This window comes from Amphiura filiformis, chromosome 6, assembly GCF_039555335.1.
Source record: "Amphiura filiformis chromosome 6, Afil_fr2py, whole genome shotgun sequence".
In the NCBI taxonomy this organism is placed as follows: domain Eukaryota; kingdom Metazoa; phylum Echinodermata; class Ophiuroidea; order Amphilepidida; family Amphiuridae; genus Amphiura; species Amphiura filiformis.
In genome coordinates this window covers 66,289,917-66,312,465 of record NC_092633.1, presented here as the reverse complement: position 1 = coordinate 66,312,465, position 22,549 = coordinate 66,289,917, and the positions used below count along the sequence as shown (strand labels likewise).

Sequence of the window (22,549 nt, the reverse complement as noted above, 5' to 3'; positions counted from 1 at the left end):
TTTCAAATTTTGACCCCTGTGGGTCATTTATTTCAAAATGCCCAAAGGTGCCAAGGTGGCATCCGGCAGATTCTGAACCAGTAGGTTTCAAAGATATAGAACACACTAAAAAACGATGTGCGGACGCTACTTTTGAGTCAAGCCAAATATTCCTATTTCGGCACCAGACTATATGTGACCCGTTCTGACAAAACTAGGAACAAGTCGCATTTTTTGACATTTCATGATTTGAATAAAAATGTAAGTATCACAATGATATACCAAAATCATATACATAGCATTAAGGTTATTAATTATTTTAAACTGTTGTGATTTGGTAGTTCACGGCATCTTACGAATGGTAGTGAGCTTTGGCAAAAACTGCATTGCTCAATTCATAGCGAGTGTGTAGAAGAATTAAAATAGCACAGATATAGGCCTACTTTTATAGGTGCTGCGGTTCTTGAGTTACGTTGTAAAGAGGGCTGAAACAACAACACTTTTGTAAACGTACATAACTCATTAACAACAATAAATTAAGCAAGTTTGCAAAATATACAATTCGTAGAATGAACTTTTCCAAAACATCAAGGTGTTATTTTTCAATAATACATTGATCTAGATAATGCAAATCGATTTTTAGGTTGCTTCGACCAACAATACCTCGTCTACCCTTAATACTTTTCAAGATATAGATAATTTTGTAAATGATACCTTGATATTTTTTGTCGAACTGCTAATCTGAGTAATTGGCTCATTAGTTTCCTGTTTACACAGGATTGAATAGGGATTATAATAGTTCAACTGTCAATTATTGATCAAATAAACCTCTTCAAATCGATCAAATGGGTTGATGACAACATTTGATTGAATGGACTGTCCTGCTCCATGATTACGGTGAAGGACACCGGTTCAAATCCTTTGTTTGGAGCCAATCGATAAGAGCATGCATGGCATCTATAGATATATTTGTTTCAGCGCCACCATGAATTTATTGTAGTTGAGTTTCGATGCGAACGGCATTATGACGTTCGCCCGCACAATGCTGTAACACGTAACCCGTATGGCGTTTCCAGTGAACGCCTCTTCGCAATCTCTCCAACATATCTTGAATATCTAGTAGTTATCGACAGTGTTGATGATTGGATACGTCATAGAGAAGTCAGTCACTTTCAGAAGGTCAGAAGATTGACTTTCTACTTTTTTAGGTTATTTACCAGTCCACAGCTAATAATTTTGACAAACGCTAGTCGGAATTGCTTATTACTAGCAGCATACAGGAGCGCATTCACACTGCAATGCGTGTGTGCAGTGACTAACGCTATTCTGTTATACGATTTACATATCTTTTTCGAATCCAGCATATTGCAGTCTTTGAAAAACCACATGCAGATTATGAAAGTCCACGATAATAACAAATATAACGACACGAAGAGAAAGGAACGCACTAGTTGGCGATCTCGTGTGGTCAACGATATGACAGGTCGCATCTGGCCAGTTGCTACAAACCCTTCCTTTATTGATAGTGCTGGTGCCACTTGACATTTTAATCTTCTGCTGCTAACGATGGAAGCGTAAGCAATTCTTCCAAAACTATAGGCATTAATCAAAGAGGGCAAAATAAAACCAGAAATCACGAAGAATACCACGTAACTTGACGACACCAGATGATCAAATACGCAATATTTGTGATAGTCGTTGTAAATATGACCACCCCATCCAAGTAAAGTTGGCATGATGATCAGTTGACTCCAGATCCATACGAAGCATAATGAAAACGCAACTAAACGGTGGTTACAAATGAAAAAGTGTTTCAAAGGATGACAAACTCGAATATAAACATGTAAACTCCCCAAACTGTTGCTCCATATGGAACAAACACACATGGCGAGGCACACATATGAAGAAACACGACAAAGTAAGGAATTGTTGAGAAAAATATCTCCGTTTGTCTCTATGCCCATTAGGATTAACACATCTGAGAGGATCAAGACGCAGAAGTCTGAGATGGCTCCATTCAGGATATAAGCGTAGCCCAGGTTTCGTAGTTTCTTCTGTATAACGAATGCGATGAGGATAAGGCTGTTTCCTATAACACCAATGATGAGCATTAAAATGGTGAAACCTCGATATATTTCTAAACCAGAGTCCGATTTTTCAGGTTCATGGGTGATATTATGAGCTGCCATTATATAGTTACTAGTAGTTTCAAGATTTAGTTGCTTAGCTGAGAAATGTCTACCAATTCCAAATATTCAATTAATAAGATACCGGTACAGTTATGACTCAGTTGATTGCTCTGTTCAGTGAAAACAGAAAACCAGCGTTAGGGCCGTGCCGAAAAGAGAAGTTGGTCTGTCGGCAGGGTAGTCGAAGCTTTATCGATAATCATGGAAGATTCTCATGCAAATGATGTTTAATATCGATCACGTATTCAAGTGAATTCTCAATGAACTAGTAGGCCTATTAAAATTATGATGGTCAAGATGATTTCAATCGAAATCAAGATAATTTCAATCGAGTTTATTGTGGGGTTATTCTATGGCGCTCTATAATCCTATAAATGGCCCTTATAGCGAAATGCAATGTGGATTTGCCGATTCAGAGGATGCCCAGGACTGGATTGCTTCTATTCAAGATCGCATCAAAAGTCAATTTCTATGCGCGCCTTTACTTGTCACTTGCAAGCATTGATGGTAGGGTATTGATCATGTTGATGGTCAAAATTCCGGCTAAGGGCAAGGGCACTTGTATTTCAAGTTGTATATCACAAGGACAGGTAAAAGTAAAAAAGAATGTGCGCGATACGAGAATTATCTCAGTACGACAGCAACTTAGATCACTTCCGGTAATTTTTACCGGCGTGACACCGTAACACGTAACGCAATGATGAAAATCAGGTGGCAAATACGGTTTTTCAGAAAACATTAAAAAATGGAATACATGAGTCGTTTCTCCCTTCATTTCCATTATTGAGCCCATAGATAAGATATGACACATGAGTATAAGACAAAGAATAACGTGTAAAAGTTGAATTATTGTGGGAAAAATTAATGCTTTTGGTGCGCGAAGTAGCCTAAAAATGAAAGAAAATGCATCTCACGATCACTAAAATGGTTATATCTACAGCTTTGAGGAAACGCCGGTCGTATGCTTTTATGTTATGATAAACATTAATTAACCAGAGCTTGTAATAATTTTCAGCGAAAATGAGCGGTGGACCAACCTAGTCGTAGGTTGAAAAGTGCCGTTCTTTGAGGCCAGCCTCGTGTCTTAAGCGCACGTTGCAAGTGTAACGATGCTTCACGAAATGGATCCCAGCCGGCGCTGTCAATTATACATATTATATTGATTAATATAGCAATTAAAAACGTCTCTTGTTATATATTTTATTAATGCAAAATACTCTGTAACGAAATATTGTAGTCGTCAGAGAAGGTAGTATCATCTCATTTAACTGAAGTACAAGCAGTTTTGAAAATGTTGTTGTTGAGTGAGATACTTGGAACATGTTGAACGAGAAATAAGATAGCAAAAGAATACCCTTGAGCCAGAACAAGATGCGATGGCTTTAATAGTGGACAGAGCGTAGGTATGCAGTGCGAAAGGTTGAGAGTTTGATTCCCGTGTTATCCTTATCGATGATTTGGAATTTTTCAGTTCGTTTTTCGTTCTTTTTTCCCTCTCCCTTTTGTCTTTAATAATTTGGCCTAATGAATGTCAGCTTGAAGGCCGACTTTTTTTATGATTTATTTCTTGTTGCTAAGTATTTCATAATGCATATTTAGGCCTAATCCTACATTCGATTTGATATCTTTTTTAAAAATTGCATTCAAGTTCAGTAGCTTTCAATATGAAATAAAGCATATCAAACTTAATTTTTAAAAGTTCAAGAATATATATCAAATAAAGGAACGTCAACACAGATTTTCACGATTTTTTTAAATTGGACTAGACCCCTCCCCTATCGACAACATATGAGCTTTTGTGCACATATCAAATCATGAGATGCACGAATTTCAAACCTAATATTTTGGCATATTTGTAATTTTTACACAATGTCCAACTTACACCTCGGATTACACCTAATTGGAATCAGCCAAGTTCGTTGTCTAGATAGAGCAACTAACTTTGATGTCTTATGAAGACATTAAATCCCCCATAGAACACCACGATAATTTTTCAATTGATCGTCGGCTTTTCATCCCACCTACACTTTAAGTATAAATCATCAGATTTATAAAGTTTACTTCAAGTACTGTTAAATATCAAAAATATCAATTTTTAATGATTTCCATAAAATGTGTATTACATTGCGAATTTCAAAAAATCAAAATTATTTGATATCAGAAGGACATTCTTCGTATTCAGAATGCAATTCGATATGTCTGATGTGCTCTAATGTCCCACAATAAATACTGTCCAAACGTTCATACCCCTTCCCTTAAAGATTGGGCATAAGCATCCAATTTTATCATTATTATGTTATGGATCCAATATTTTCACACGCTTGAATTCATCAAACCACAATGTATAGAGTTGAGGTTCTACTCAGATTGAAATTTTCACCTTCATAACTGGCAAAAATGGCAAAATGTGACCAATATACTACCACTTCTTTCTTCAGTCTTCAATATTTTATTCTTTGATTACTTTGTTCCAAGACAGCTGGGATTCAAAAATGACAATTGAAGAAACTTTATTGTGGTTAAGGGGGTACTACACCCCTGTGGTAAATTTGTGACTATTTGTGCATTTTTCTCAAAAAATAATAACACACTGGTAACAAAAGTTATGCATATTATTGGGGCAAGGAATCCAATTACTACACTGAAATTTCAGTGACTCAAGACAAACCCCTATTTCCTTTCAAACCATGCGGTATTTGTATACTACCACATGGATAGGCTGATGGTGTCATCTACAGTATATAGCATATAAGAACAATGTGTTTTAGTGCTATCTATAGTAGATAGTGCATATGACCATTGTGTTATAGTGTCATCTACTGTAGATAGCACAATTATAAGAACACAAGTTTATCCATAAAAGCCTGAAGCAAAAATTGCAATTTTTGTAAATGCACGAAATTTCACACAAACTGCTGTATTTTTCAGTGAAAATGATTGAAGGCAGCATAATGTGTTGACTTTATGAGGCTTTACTTACAATCTGCTGTCCACACTTTAAAACAAAAGAATAAATGATGGTGTTTTTATGTTTACCATATTTTCTCTATTTAACATCACCACAGGGTGTAACATTTTCGAAAAGGAAGGCATTTAGAAGAAGTGAATCTTTAATGAAAAAAACTTGTGAGTGAAACTTGTAAAATGTAAATGCATTTTTTTGCAAGAACGGGATGTATTTAGTTAGATGAACGGTCTACTATAATGTGAATGTGGCAATGAATTTGATGGAAATTTTTAAGTTATAGGGTTTGTCCAATATCATGATTACTTACTATGCTTACAATGTTGGGCCTGCATGCTATGGGACAGGAATTTCTGCATTTTGGTCACTTTTTCTTTGAAAAAAGATGGGGGCATTTGCATTTATTATAATTATGGAGGCATTAGAGAGAATATGGTATATCAATATTTAGGAGACTTAATGTCTTGTGAACCATGTACAATGATAAAATCAATGTGTTTTATACTGAAAAGCTCTGAAAGTCACTGACCACTTTGGCCCAAGATCGGGGGATACTCAGTACAAATGACAATACGGGGACGTGCCGCAACATGGGTAGCATTTTCAGCCTTTTGGTATATCAATGAACCCCTTTTTCTAGGCCATTTTGGTATATGGATGGTTCCTTTTTTCGAAATTTTTTTCAATTTTTTAGGAAAATATCCCAATTTTGCCTCAATCTAGCCCAAATTTTGGCAAAATTGGTCAAAACTAAGACAATTTTGGTAAAATTCAGCCAAAAATTTTGAATTTTGGTATATTGATGGGTCCAAATTTCTTGAAAAATTGGTATATATGTGACATGATCAAGGGGAATGAGTCGCATGTCAACAATTTTCAATTAGAAGTTTTTTACATCATTATCTGGCAGTTTACAAATGCTACATTTTGATACAAACCCAAAATCGGACATCTGGTTACAGAGTTATGAGCAATTTCTCAATGGCCGAAAACAGTATAAGACAAAAGCATTTGAACACTGTTTTTGCCAATATCTCAAAATCAATATTAATCGACATCTGACTCATTCCTCTTGATTATGTTACATATTGATCGTCCACTTTCAAATTCTCAGCAGCACACTCCTACCAAAACCAAACTTGAGTACCCCGGCCCAAGATACACCTTAGATACAATTTTAGCATCAAGGACCCAGCTATATTCAGGTGCAACACCTGAAATCAGCCTACATCTAGAATTTACCATCACTGCAGCCAGGATCAGCTCCCAAGTTTGGCATGGGTATACTGACTAAATTAACAGTAGGTTCTTAGTCCAGGTGAATTTCAGACAAAACTCTTATCGTGGTACACCAGATGTCTAGGGCCTCACTGACTGAGTCAACTTGATAGCCCAACTTATGAGTTGCCTGGCCATAGCATTTTACACAACCACAACAGAAATGTTCACATATGTGATGTGATCTGTGAAACCCTTCACAAGGAGACATTTTTAATTTCTTAATTTTGCAGACCTGAACTTTTAGAACTGTTTTCATTTTGTACCTGTGACTTCAATATCAAAAGTTAAGAGCAAAGGAGGATTGAAAAAAGTGAAGAAATGGTTAAGAGTTTTAGCCTTTATTATCTTTATAAAACAAAATAGGATAGTGCGACATGGTTTTCACAGATCACATCACATCACATATTTCAGCACTTTACATGCAATCGTTTTCAGCAAGATGACAATCATTCATATACTCAGGAAAGGTTACGCCCCAACAATGCAATTTTTAGTAAGAATGACGTATATGAAAATGACTGATTTCACTTGATGAATGACTTATTTTACTTGATCGCTTAACATTTGTTATGAAATACAGCATTATAGAAAAATTTACAATTTTTTCCTTTAAATTTTACTTGGTACAGATAACACTGTAAATTCACTTGTCATACCACCTTCCATAGCTCACTTGAAGGCCTTGCAATATTGCCACTCTATCGCTTCACCTTCACCCATTAAGGGATCAATTTCTTTCTTTTTTTTAAATCGGCACCTTTTTAAATGTCTCATTCAACCCTTTGTACAAGACATAGCAATATACAATTAGAGAACAATTATTAATATTGTTGCCATATAATTCAAAGTTTCAAATTGGAACTCCTTATTTATCAGGTTTCAAATTTAAACTTTTAAAAACGTTTAACATGTGAAAACCAGACCACTAATTATTTCTGAGTGTGCTGACAAGCACTCAATTACAGGTGTATCAGTTTGAGTGAACTGTGTCAGTTCCTAAAGCCCTCTTGAGATGGCATAGCCTGAGTCAAATGAAGGTGGGAGTATGCACGTCATTTACATTTTGAGTGAGGCTTGAGATCAACTCAAGAGAGGGTGTCAGTTGCATCAACATTGTCACAGCTATACTTTGTTCAACTTATAAATGGCAACAATTATTCAGTTTTTGTTACTGTGTGTGTTAATAGAGTTCAAACCTATACTCGTGTAAATTCACATAAAATTCACTAATTTGCCTTTTCTTTTGTATTTATCAGAAGTAGATTCCCTTGATACGAATCAAACTTTTGAAATTGTTTCACCAAGAGATATTTATTTTATTCTTGTTTTGTGATTTTGCTCATTGAATGCAAAAGTAAGCTTTCCTTTCTTGTCAGAGGGTGCGAGATGGAACAGCCAAAAACAACCAATGTGATTAAACAATCTATCCCGAGTGACGTCATGCCAACAGACAAAATAGGTGCTACGGCCAGCTTTGTGCACATCATTTATGTAGGTTAATAAATGTGTATCACTTGTTGGGATTGAAATTGTACAAAATAATGCATGCATACTGAGATGTTGATGTGTCTAATGCATGAGCCCCGAAGGGTAGAGTACATTAGACTCATCAACATCTCAATACAAGTGAGTAAAATTTCTTGAGCAACAAGTGATATGTAGTTATAAACCTATTTCATACATGTGAAAAAAATCTTGTGATTCTTGCGATAAAAAATGTTGGAAAATACAAGCAAATATAAATGCATCAACCCGCAAGAAATATGAACACGTCTGAAAGCACTGCGCATAGTACACGGAGTGCGCACCTGTGCATTATACACAATCAATGCAAGGTTCACATTTTTCTAACATTTGCTCTGATTGGTTCTCGCTTTCTAAGAGCACATGATTCTATATCAATCCACAATGCTTTAAGTCTTGCCATTTTTAAGTTGAACAAAGTGTACATTATAACTTTGGAAAGAAAAGTACAACCTATGCTAACTGTAATCAAGTTTTTACCAACTCTTAACAATAAAGACATTATGGACATAATATACAAATATGATAACACAAAGTTTGCATGAGTTAATTTTTATACATAAAAGTACATAAAATAAAAAGAGGCACTATTATCATGAAAAGAATTTAACACCTTCATTACCATCAAAAGCTATAAGTTCTGCTTTCCGTTGTCGCTCTAGTGTTCTTAATGCTCGCTTTAACAACCAGTCTTCTAATCCATGGAATTCTGAAATCAGACAAGGGGTTTGTTTTAATAATGCATTCATTCCATACAACCGCTCACCCTGATGTAGGTAATGTTTTACACACAAACAACATAGATGTTATGAGTCCAATTACTCTAGCTCTACCACAGGCCCTTTTTTCTTTCTTTTTACACGCTATACTCTGAGACACGCTATACCCCGAGAACTGCATAAACTGCTGTGGGTTGTGAGTTGTCGCTGGGATATAGCATGGTGTCTCGGAGTATATAGTGTGTAAAAAAGGGCTAGATGACTCAATCCTCAATTAATGATACAAAAGGATACTGTTATGAGTACCTACAAACTCACTTATAGCAGAACTCACTTCTAGTTGAAGGCCTCAATAGCCTAATCAATGAACATTATTAATTACCCTTGTCACATGTTCCATACTACCCAATCACTGTTGTTATATATTTGATCTGTCTACAACTTGTGTGTGATTCCATAGTAACAATAACACTTCATTTTGGATAATAAATCAGAACAAAATGGATACCTTGAATACATACACTACAAGATTCCTATTGGAATTGCCTGCACAGCTACACCATCGCCAAGTACCAAACTGTGCGGTACCAGGCAGAGGAGTACCAGTGCAGTACCACTGTTGGTGGATTATATTGGTACTTTGTGTGCTATATTGGTACTTTGTGTGCACCAGTCAGGTACAATGTACCTTGGCGATGGCGTACAAATGTACCTGTGCAAGCGGCCACAATAAGAATCTTGTAGTGTATGTGAAAACTGAAGGAAAAAGGGAGATATTTCTAAAGTGCCTAAATATGAGTTAGTTGTAGTTCAAATGACAAAGATTAGTGCACCAGCCAGTTGCTACGCCATTACACTTTGTGTTTGGATGGGATTCTCATGCATTCAATTACTTTGAAAGCTAAAGATAGTTTTATACTGCCAAGTGTAAATTTGTAATCTAATCAAAAGAATAAACTAGGTAACTTACCTTCATTTTTTGTATCATCACCATTTGCGAGTTCATATAATGTACAAACTGTATTCACCATTCCATTTTTAAATGCCTGCATGAATACAAAACAACGACAAAGTCAACTACATTTTATAGCCTCACATTGAACAAAACTATGTGAAGCATATGTGATGCGATGAAGCAAAATCAGTTGAAGCTCGGAAATATTTATTTTTGAGATATAGCCATACAAAGGAAATATTTCCTGTTGTTTCCTCTTGTTTCGGAAACTATTTAAGGGGGTACTACACCCCTGGCCAATTTTGTGCCTATTTTTGAATTTGTCTCAAAAATTATAGCACATTGGTGACAAGTAAAATATGTATAATATAGGGGCAAGGACTACAACTACTGTACTGAAAATTCAGCAACTTAAAGCAAGTAGTTATTGATTTATTGATCAAATATTGGTTTTCACTCATTTTTCGCTGTAACTCCACAACTGTTGTCTGTGCTGAAATAAAATTTCCAGTGCAGTAGTTGTAGTACTTGTCCCTATAATATACATATCTTACTTGTCCCAAATGCGCTATAATTTTTGAGAAAAGTGAAAAAATAGGCACAAAATTGGGCAGGGGTGTAGTACCCCTTAATTACTCATATCTTTGGAAATGGTTGTTCAATTTCAATGGGGTTTTCTGCAAAATACAGCTTTGTAAATGTTTTTTACTATCCTATAAGAAACTGAAAATCTAATATTTCCGAGTACTGACTGATTGTGCTTGATCGCATCACATATGTCTTAATATCATTCTACTCTACAACTGAAGTTTTATTTATAACACACTAAGTATCACAAAATATTTTACAAATTTGTCAAGAGCCACTGTCATCAATTTTGATAGGCCTGGTCTTTCCTGTGGTCTGTGGTTTAATTTTTAAAATATAAAATGCTAGAGTGAACAAAAGCCTATGAGGAGTGACACAGGTCAAGAACTTACATAGGCACAGCACTATAAAAGACAACCTCATGGACCAATCAGTGGTTCACAGCAGCTTATAGTTTGATCAGCTCGTAATAGGCGGGCCTTATAACATCGCGGATTAATTAATATCAATATATTTTATATTGCGAATTGTCTTGTGACATCTCGGCAGAAGCATCACAAGTTATTCATTGAGGTCATACACTTTGTCTACTTTCTTTAACATGCAAAATATAGATAAACGGATCAACTATATCACTTTTAACGTCGGGACTAATTTTCGGCGTAGTGGTAAACATGGTAAAAGCCTAACAATTCCCACCGATTACGAGCTGATCAAAGTATAGGGACAACAAGAGTGAAGGGGTACAGTAAAACATCACACTGCAAACTTGAGCCTTGTAAACGGTTGCTCTCCCTCTGACATCAAGTTTATTTGCAACTCTCCTCAGAGCGCCCAGCTTCTGTCCTGCTCTGGATGAGACGTTAGAAATGTGATTTGTCCATATCCTGTAGGACTGCTAAGTAAAGTCTCTGATAACTTGAAACTCACCCATTTGTATATATAAGTACCCCATTCTTCTGGTGTCCTCCACATAACTGTACATCTACTTCTTGTTTTATCAGTCCACTCTATATTACCTAAAATAATAACAAAACATTGCATTCAATTTAGGCTTGTTTGTTTGTTTCTGCCCTTCTTTGTTGCTTGCATTGATCCATCACTGTTGTTTATTTGTTTGTTTATATTTTCATTTTTATTCCTGTTTTCTATATGGTATAACTATGTTATTCAATGTAGAATTGTTGATGTCTTATCTAACAAAATATATGCATGTTTCTACAGGATTCAACACAACTACAGTACTGATCCCAGTCTCTTAATGGCTTACAGTAGTAAGAAACATTCTGTAAGGTATGCCCTAGCAGGGTTGTAGCTACAGTGGGAGATGGTAAAGTTTGTTCGGCTTATACAAGGCGGAAAAAATAAGACTCATAACACTGCTGCTCATATTATGTGTCCATCATTGGCCACAATCATTTGAATTTAATTTGAACAAATTATTTGTTCAAAATTTGATACTAAATTTAAAAAAATAAAAATATTAATTTCACAATCAATATATTAATGATGATTGCTAATCCCTAATACAAATATTTATCATTATATAGGATAATAAACAAACTCTACTATAAACACAACCCTAATTTTTGCAACAATTATTAAATATCACAGGTCCATTAATTATCAAGGGCTTACCTTTTATTCTCAGTTCTTCTAATATTGAGTATATTGCTTCTGCTGCTAGTTTTCCTGAACAAAATTAAGGAAATCAACAAAGATTTGCTACTTCTACTTTGTTTGGCACATGTAATAAAATGACCAAAGTCAAAGTATACTAAATGAACTCAACCCCAAAGAAAATTTCAACATCCCTAAAACCACTCCAAAGGAAATTTCACCTCTCCCACCCCCTTAAATCGTGTAAAATTTAAAACTGGCTGGGTAAACACAAATTTCACCTTTATTTGGGACTGAAATTGATCAATTTTGCACACTTTGCACACAAGTGTCAGGTAATTCAGGGCCAAAATGATGCCCACTGAGAATTTGTTTTTATCTTTGCCCCGTGGAAAAAAAGATTTTCCAAAGACCACATAGTAATATATTACTTTTAAGTAAGTCAACATGTTAATTTGCAAATGTCTTGATTTCTCCATGTAGAAATGATTTGACAGATTTCTAGAAATTGGTATTTTTTTTAACCACTGAGGTAATGCAACCAAAATTAGGATCCAAATTTGTGACAGCTAGCAATTCTATTTGAGACAAATGGATACTTTTATCATCTCATTATTTAGCTCTGTAGTTAAATCTTAATTGGTTGCGTAGTTTCCCTATGGGTCCAAAATTTGGGTTTTCTGCATTTGAGTTTTCCGCATTTGCACATAAACTAGCACATATTTTTGTTGGATTTTTCAAGTTATTTCAACAAACACACACGTTTTCACCGACAAACCTGGACCCTATAACCGTGGACCACTACGTACTGGCATTTCACTATTGAAAATGTGGACTTTTGTGGTAAGATATGATATTTTAATAACTGTAAAATCGTGGACCTGCATACCTGCCAACATTGAAAACCTATAAAACAGAGTACATGGCGAACGTAGGGCGCGAAGCGCCCGTAGTATCGCCTCTGACGGCGGGGGGTCCAGGGGCCGCTCAAGGGCCCCTGTGGGGTCAGGGGCAAACCCCGGTGGGGGTTGAGGGGCTAATCCCCTTAAAGCTAGAGGGTTTCTACACTGTAAAAACCCTTATAAGCCCCTTCACAGAAGACACATTTTATAGAAAAACAACAATAAAGAACAAGGTGAAAATGAAGCCCATGGCTTTATACACTTTGAGGAGGGATTTATACTGCATATCTAGCAACAATTTCAACACATATTTGATGACTACAACCTTTGAAAAAAATGTGAAAAAACATTCTGGGACCTGTTTTTATGAGTTTGAAAAATATGCTTCCTTCACACAGAAACTGTGCTTTTAAAAATGCAGTTTCCTATACTTTTGTACATAACGATCATTCGTTGAAGCAATTTTTTGGCTTTGATAAGAAGGCCTACGTGACTGATAGGACATTGATATGATGCACAATACAAAGGTGAAAATATTTTTAAAAATCCATTTTTTTCTTAATTTTTTTGAAAGTTTTTGGCGACTTTAGAGACCCTCTAGACCTATTCTGAAGGTTTGCATTTGAGGAGGGATTTATACTCCATATCTGGCAACAATTTCAACACTTATTTGATGACTGCAACCTTTGAAAAAATGTGAAAAGACATTCTGGGACCTGTTTTTACAAGTTTGAAAAATATGCTTCCTTCACATAGAAAATGTGCTTTTAAAAATGCAGTTTCCTATACTTTTGTACATAACGATCATTCGTTGAAGCGATTTTTTTTTTTATAACAAGGCCTACGTGACTGATAGGACACTGATATGATGCACAATACAAAGTTAAAAATTCAGAAAAAAAAAACATTTAAAAAAAACATGTCAAATTTTTTTGTTGACTTTGGAGAACCACTAGACGTATTCTGAAGTGCTAGGATCATTCACAGTTAATTTGAAAAAAAATTGGAAAAAATGTTCAAATAAATTACAGTTTGTTATCTTTAATATGGAAACCACTAACTAATGTTTACCTCTTCATCTATCACATTATTACACATGCATTGGTTTTCCATGCATTTATAATATGTGCTAGATGAAGAGGTAAACATTAGTTAGTGGTTTGCATATTAAGGATAACAAACTGAAATTTTTTGTAATTTTTTTCCAATTGTTTTCAAATTAACTGTGAATGATCCTAGCACTTCAGAATAGGTCCAGTGGTTCTCCAAAGTCGCCGAAAACTTTGGAAAAGAAAAAAAAAAAAAAAAATTTTAATTTTTTTTCTTCAGAAAATCGGAGTACTCCGATTTTCGGGGTTTAAAACTCGAAATCGGAGTAACTCCGCTGAAAATCGGAGTAGTTGGCAGGTATGGACCTGGTATTACACCAACGATAGGGGACCTATACCCCATATACATTATTACGGCATGAAGCGCACTCTGCCGCTCTCTTACGACCGTGGACGTCCACGCTGCTGTGGGTCCACGTTTGTCAGTGAAAACACTCACACATACACAATTTAGTAGCATGATGCGCATATGCGGTAAGGAGATAATTCTGTTTACTGAAGAAAGGATACTGTTGATTTTAGCATTACAGAAGAGGGGACTAGACTGTGATTCCTTGACATCTAGACTGTATAATCTATGGTGTTTGTGATAGGCTAACACTAAGTCACACCAGGCTGTCAGCTGCTTCTTGCGAGTTTCTGTGTTGGGCTGTAATCTGTAAGAAAAGAAAATGACATCTATGATAGAGTTGAATCATTCATGGTGACTGGGTCATTATTCAGGTTGATGACTGAGACATTTCCAGGTAACTTGTGTGTCCAAATTACCACCAGAATCTAGAGATACGATTCTGTGCAGCTGTGTCCAGCGTAACCTTTTGACCTGCGTTTGTTTTTGCGCGACATATTTTTAGAACATTCAGCATGCTTTCATGTCACAACACCGCTGTAGGATAAGTAGGGCTAAAAATACACTAAGACTAAGGGCAATATGCTTTCCCAATAGGGCCCCATGCAAAACATTTGTCAAGGGAACACGTACACACAAGGGCTGCCACTCAAAAAATCTATTCAACATATACCTTACAAAAAGTATTTTGAACCTTGGTTCAAGGACATATTGAAGGCAGTCTGGACAAAGACTATAATGTTGCACATTTTACAGAATTAATATGTGGCAGGTATATCTCTCATGTAGCCTATCAATAAGCTATGGGATGAGCATCAACTTCATGTTGATTTACCACTTGTTGATTGAAAAAATATATTGAAAGTGTCACACAATTTGTACGATATAGTGACAATGATGACAAGAAATTATTGAAAATGGAACAAATTAAAAATATCTGGGTCTATTAATATAGTTGTATTATGCCTGATTGATGGTCAACCATAAAATTCCTTTGCTACTTACGTGAAAAATGGTGGGAAATCATACTGCCATGGATATTCAAATGTTGCCATTATTAATCTTCTTGGTATTGTTATACTGCAGTACACTCACAAGGTTATCCAGCCTGTCACTGTAGAAAAAAAGTAAGCTGAGATTCCATTATCATTTCATAATGTAAAATAATTGCTTACTACAATCAAAATCTGCCAAGATGCCAAATGGCTGGTGCCCCCCCCCCCCATCAAATGACTCGCGCTACACCACTGTTGCAATTTCACATTAATCATCATAAATTTTAATACATCAATTCTAAGTATATACCGTATATAATGACACAAGGGTGTCCTAAAATGTAAGTCATAAATGGGCATACAAATAAATGACTGGGCACCAGCAACCCCACATCAAAACAGTGAATCCTTAGTATTAAGAGGATTCGCCAAAGCTCAGACTAAAGCTCATAATGTTTCATAATAATCGATTCACCAAAGCATGTGCTTTCTTGCTATCAAAAGCACTACAATGTATATCTTTGATCCATTCACAAACCCAGAGTAAGACAGCGAATGATTTACAAAATGCAAAATTGCCATCTGCAATTTCCCTTCTACTGCATGTATGTTTTCCTCTGGCTTGCAAGAGACTATACTCAGATAGGTAACAGAATGAACAATGCCGTCGTTCCCGACAAGCTGCCACTCATCGATGACAACACCTGTAGGTACGCTATGGGACACAGCAAACATGTGTAATGTATCTAAATGGGACATGTACAGAACCAATGTTACATGCATCTGTGCATGCAAAACCCCTCTAAATCAAACCCTGGGGGCTTTGTTTGCATCCACCAACATTTTGATGCGTAATCGACCAATCAGATCACACGTCTGTTGTTATTATACAAGTGGATATTCATTTTATTGTATTATGATTGTCAGATGATTGAATCAGCCAATCAGAACCCCACTTCCGTGTTTGTGCACGCTTTCAAAATGTAAACAACTGCTGTTCAGCCTGTTCTTCATCATGGTAATTCTTCATTCTTGGCCAAGTTCAAACACTCCGAACACCAGTGGCTCTGCGATAAACACATGCGCATTACGTACACACACACTACATGGACGCACCAGGTACATTGTGCGTTCGAGCTTGGCCAAGTCTCAAGAAATATTTACCTACAGGATAGAGGAAATTCCAATTGAATAAACACAGCTTTCAACCAGTATTCGATCCAACCGCGAATGTATTTTGCGTATTTCAAACTACAACACAAACTGAATGCACAACCTTGGATATACAGTACTTACTATTATATAATAACCAATCACGAGTGCGTTGTTGGGTGGCATGGTATGATGATTGGATTCGCTTCCGCTTTACGCACACGCACGGCCACACACATAGTCGCACACGCTGGCATACATCACACAGTGTATACAAAAAATCATCACACTATACAGGATGTGTTCATTTAATTGAAATTTCCACTAGGTTTGCCTCTTTATACTCTACACTTTTTAACAGGCTACAGTGCTGCATGTGGGACTGTGTTGAAATAGTAAATGCAGCGCGTCCACCCAAGCACGCTTATCAAAGTTGGTGATGTTACTTCTGATGAAGGTTCCTACCGACAAGGATAGACAGAGCAAAATACTATCCACCAACAGCAATGGAGTTGTGTGCGAGTGCATGAGCATGATGAGTGGTGTCGCAAACGCGGTGTAGTGTAGCACAGTTCCAATAATTGAAACTCACAGCTCCGACCGAGAGTTCCAACAGGTGCTGTGTGTGTTTGTATGTGTTTGTATGTGTTTAATGTGCATTCACATACACACTTAGCCGTCAGTAGAAGAAATCGTTGCTCCAAAAAATGATTGCAAATTACACATTTGTAATCATTTTTCACCACAAAATATGATAATTATTGATATGAAAAAACACAGGTCAGCAATGACCAATGTATGAATATATGGAGAGGTCAAACAGGTTGTTAATTATTGTCAATATTAATATTTTGCAACATTTATAATGAAATTTGAAAACAATTACACTAAAGACATCCTATGGCACCTGCTACAACTTGAGAACAAGTACACAAACGTTCAACATTTGTAGTTAACTACTCCGGGTAACTACTACTGATACTGCATGAACTGGGCCAGCTGCAGTACAGCAGTGAAGTCAATTGCCTATCTACAAGACTCTTGTGCGCCTGCAGCTTGAATATTGTGGCACAATTTGGGATCCCTATCACCAAGTATCCATTGATCGCATTGAAGCGGTGCAAAATCGTGCTGCTAGGTTTGCTACACTACAGGGAACTGCAGCAGGGAAAGTAGTGTTACATCCATGAAGTAGGTATGCTAGGTGAATTCAAATTTGCCATTAAACTGCATCATTTTACATATCAAATTAAAGCCCTTGAGTAAAGAAAGCCAAAACTGAAAACATTTTTGTCATAGCACTTTCCGTAACAAAGTTACATCTTGTCAAAGATTGACTTTCATCAAAAAGATTCTGCTAGCAAAATTCCCCAAAACGGCATTTAGGGGTGTTTCTAGATCTTAGTCTCATGGCGATAGCAGCTTTTTTAATGGAACTGCTATCAAAATCCTCTAAAATTCCATGTGCGACTTGATTATCACCATAAAAAATCATATTTGGGTCAAGTGAAGTATAGAAAACATATTTATGTAGGTTTCCTTCAGCTTCACCGACCTGTTCTTGAAAAAAAATTCAAATTTCTATGTAAATATGCATTGTGTTTGGGCCCCGGTCTCGAATTTCGCTGACTAGCAAATGTGTTAACTAAGGTTTGCCTGGGATACCTACATGAAGAAGAAAGCTAGACCTTGCTTGATTGGGCCACATTAGAAGAGAGACGCATGAGAGCCCGTCTTATCCTTCTTTTATCTTTACAAAGCTACAAACCAATCTGCAGCTATTGCTATTGTATTGACCTCAGCAAATTTAGCATCAAAGGGGAGACCAGTCATCACCGAGTTACTAGACAAACATTTGCTACTTCGTTTAGGAAAATACCCACTCAGAAGGCATGGAAGGACTGCTACAGTTACCAGTGTTGGAGGACTCTGGACTCGGACTCGAGTCCGGACTCGAGTCCTTTTTTCAAGGACTCGGACTCGGACTTGGACTCGGAAGCTAAGGACTCGGACTTGGACTCGGACTCGGACCCCAAGGACTCGGCGACTCGGCTTCGAGTCCGCCTCATGTCCGGCAAACTAGGGTCTTTTAGGTCTTTTATTTTCGTTCATTGTAAACTTCTTCTTATGCTTGATCAATGATCACATGATTAATTTAACTAAATTTGCATGCAAATAAATTAGGTTTGTAAATAAAAGTACAACCAAAAAGCAAGATTGCTTTCAGTTAGCCTATATCTTTAATTGGTTAAATTGATTTTAATCATAATCGTTTGTTTTAACATGACTGCTTTGTTAGACACAAGTCTAGAATGTACATAAATAATAATATCCTGGGTCACTCAAGTTAAATTTTGGTAGGGGTGGGCGATGCCGAACTTTGGGAACTAAGAACTAATTTGGGGGAAAATAGGGCGGGGAATAGGGCTTGATGAACTAAAATTTCAACATTTTTGTGTAGGTTTGTGAACTGAAATTAGGCCAAATTATAGGCTTTATCATTGTTTATCGGAGCTAACAAATTCAAAATGTTTCCAAATTTGAGCTAAAGAGCTACAATTTAGTGTTAGGCTCAATGAACTGGAGCATGATTGCAAATGTGGGTCTTATGGAACTGCCGGAGAGCCTGAAAAAGGGACCCTTGACCGCCGCACATACCCGTACGACCTTTACATATATACGAGTGTCCCCCAACCCCGGAATAATACTGCATAGGCCTACAGCCAGATGCAACACCCCTAAGTTTGGCACCTGAAGTTTGGTAGTGACGTAATATTTTGATTGTCATAGTGCATCTTTTGCCTCTTCAAAACACAAGCCTAATAAGTTACTGTGAGCCTGTGATTGTAGGGCCTATTCTGTTTCCAAGGTATGCTACCTAAGGGGCTGCATAAAATTATGAGCATGGGGGAAGTTAAAATTAGGGGTAAGAATTTGTTGACCGATCCACAAGCAAACTTCTGTACAAATTCAACTTATGCAAATGAATCAACCACAGCTCATTATAACCCAATGACATCACCAGCTCAAATTACATCCCATTGAAATACATGTACCGTAACTGTAAGTGGAACCAACATTACTCAAATTTCAAGGCCTTTTTGTAAAAAATTACAAGTTTTTCTGAGATTTTCAAAGTTTTTCTACGGAAGTTTAAGGTTTATTCAAGCTACTTGTGTAGGAAGTACAAGTGGAGACAGCCAAATGTTGATGGACAAACGTAATATGCATGAGCATTTTTCATAGTCCAGAACAAATTTTCTTGAAAATCCATGCACCTGATTGGTCAGTTCAGTGCATGGGGTTGTAATGTGAGCAGCTCTGTGTGTACTGTTGGTTGGTGGTTTCCCAACTGTGCAATTGATCATCATGGACATGGTGGTGGTACCATGGGTACCTGGTGTGTTCTCTTAATTATTTGTACAGTGCCAATGGTGCAAGTTTGATTGTGCGATCAAAGAGGGAGGGTGGAAGCAATTTTTGGTAAACCGAGAGGGGGAACAAACAATTTTTGGCACACATGGGATACCTTTCAAATAAAACGCTCTAAGGCTTAGAAAACAGTACGGAAACCCTTACATTTATATGCAAATTTCCCTGCTCACTGCGCTCGCATCATAGACTTATATCTAAACCATTTAAGGTTTGTAAATTGGGATCCCAAAAAATGGCACGTGCAAAGGGGGGTGCAAAGATTTTTAGCAGGCCGGGAGGGGGGGAAGCGATTTTTAGCAGGCCGAGAGGGATAAGCATTTTTTGCAATTTCACCCCTCCTTACTTGGGTTCCGCATAATTATTGCACAGCCCCAAAACAATACTATAGGCATGCTAGGTGGGACTGGCAAATTATGTATTTACAAGAAAATATTATAGAACTAAAATTCTGGTTAAGTAATAGGCCTACGTTGATAAAGAATTGGTGAAAACCCCGGGCTTGAATTTGATACATAAGGACTCGGACTCGAACATTGAGGACTCGGACTCGGACTCGGACATCAAAAATTGGCAGGGACTCGGACTCGGACTTGGACTCGGACACCAAGGACTCGGACTCGGACTCGGATGACGAGGACTCGACTACAACACTGACAGTTACTGGAACTACATTATATGCAGTGCAGTGCCAGTGGATGGAGTGACAGTCATGACAGTGCATGAGTGTGAACCATGGACGGTGAACACGTTTAACACCAACATAATCATTTGGACAAAAAAGCTTTTTACAATTGGTGGAAACTGTGTGGGCTCAAAAATATCTCTTATACATGTATCTATTCAGATTATAAGATATTTATTTACCTTTTTACCCAAAACGTAACTCCTATACAGCAAATTCTAATGATATTTTCTCCGCCGATGCACAAAATGTTTTCAGGAAATAAAATGACCTTTGACATGACATCGACATGATATAGATGACACTCAGACGCTGAGTAATGAGCGATTGATTTTTGACCAATAAAATGGAGCGCTTTGTGTTAATGTTGGAAAGTCTGGGAAAATCTGTCGTTTCCATTGCTCAATAATATATCGCTCGACTCGGCGATAAAAGTGTAAACTCCACTTTTGGCATAATAACTAAACAAGAACTTTCTTTTAAAAAGAGATGCGGTTGTGGATACTTTAGTAAATTACTATAGTGGGAATTCCAATTGAATGAACGCAGCTTTCAATAGCGTGACGAATTTTTGCGTACACTGCGCGATGTACGCCAGCGTGTGCGACTGTGCGTGAGTAACGCGAAAGCGAATCTAACCATGCCAACACACTCATGATTGGTTAGCATTGTATCCAAGGTCATGCGCTCGCGTTGTAGTTTGAAATACGCGATATACGATCGCGGTTGAATCGAGTACAGCAGTTGAAAGCTGCGTTCATTCAATTGGAATTCTTACTATAGTAGGCCTAGGCCTACACATGTGTCGTGACTCGGTGTTCCCAATACTAGGGTGGTGTTGTACTGTTGTTTCGTTTTGAAGTAAAAATTGACTTACTTGTAAGAAGTAAACAACTTTAGTCTGTTTTATATTCGTCTCAGGTTTTAATACTATCAAATTCGCATTAGCCTGGAATGATGGCATAGACCAACATTAAGCCGTATAAAATTAATATTTTGGTTCTCGTCCAGAGGATTTTTAAAGCCTGGAATGATGGCATAGACCAACATTAGGCCGTATAAAATTAATATTTTGGTTCTCGTCCAGAGGATTTTCATGAATTGATGAGGGAGGGAGGTGTTTTTTTTTTTTTCAGTGTAAAATCAGCATTGTCTGTAGTTTTCGGTCTTTTCCAACAGTGCTCGAGGAAACGATAAGGTTCTTTTTTTTTTTTTCAAATGTGGGATTCTGAGGGATAAACCCCCTAGAGTAACACAAAAGACTTGGAAGTGGTCATTGTTCTCTAATAAACTTATTTAGGCCTATATGTATGAAAAATTCATAAATCATTCCGAAGTCTAAAATAATTGAAAAATCTATAAAATAAAAAAAAATCTGACAAATCCCAGAAACTGTGGAGGGAGGGGACGAGAACCAAAACATTAATTTTATACGGCCTTATAAGTTCCTGGGACACGGATCGCGCACCATTTTACATTGAAACACTAATAATTTTCAAACTAGACCCTATCGTAGCAAAATTATAAATTTTCTTGGAGGGAAAAGTCTATTCTTTCCAAAAATGGTATCTATTTTCCAGTAGACATTTGGTAGACTGAGGTAAGTCCAAGCAGTATTCGAGAGACAAGATTAAATCTAGTCAACCAGATAAACATACCTTGCAATCTAAGCAGTATTCCTGTATTTTCCACTCATTTTGACTGGAAATTTCGTAATGATATGTTATTCCGTGTATCATAACAGGGGCAACCTTTTCAAAGTATACATATTTAGGTGGGCCATATTGCCTCTACTTTGCACTGGTTTTTTTTTTTATATGTGCTATTGTTTAGATGTTACATATTTTTGAGGCGGTGCTACTTGTTGACATCATTTTCATGCATACAAGAATTCGCAGAGACTTAAGGGGCTGTGCAATAATTATCAGCCCCGAAAATTTCCGAACGGCTCGCCAAAAATCGCTTGCCCCCCCCTCTCGGCCCGCCAAAATCGCTTGCCCCCCCCCCTCGGCCCGCCAAAACTTCTTTGCCCCCCCCCCTTGAACATGCCAAATTTTTGTGATCCCAAATTCCAAACTTTAAAGGGTCTAGATGTACATGTTGCG

At 37.0% G+C, this 22,549-nt stretch overlaps 1 protein-coding gene across 1 annotated transcript; it reads right to left on the bottom strand.

Annotated features, from left to right (window-relative positions):
• Positions 1-4,835: 4,835 nt before the first annotated feature.
• LOC140155856 (vacuolar protein-sorting-associated protein 25-like) lies at positions 4,836-20,768 on the bottom strand. Its single transcript, XM_072178849.1, has 7 exons — positions 20,627-20,768; positions 15,186-15,294; positions 14,342-14,487; positions 11,839-11,892; positions 11,131-11,219; positions 9,628-9,703; positions 4,836-8,647 (listed from the first exon to the last, which is right to left on the bottom strand). Exons 2-7 carry the CDS (start codon positions 15,233-15,235, stop codon positions 8,532-8,534), a joined length of 531 nt encoding a protein of 176 aa, XP_072034950.1. The 5' UTR covers positions 15,236-15,294; positions 20,627-20,768; the 3' UTR covers positions 4,836-8,531.
• Positions 20,769-22,549: the final 1,781 nt, after the last annotated feature.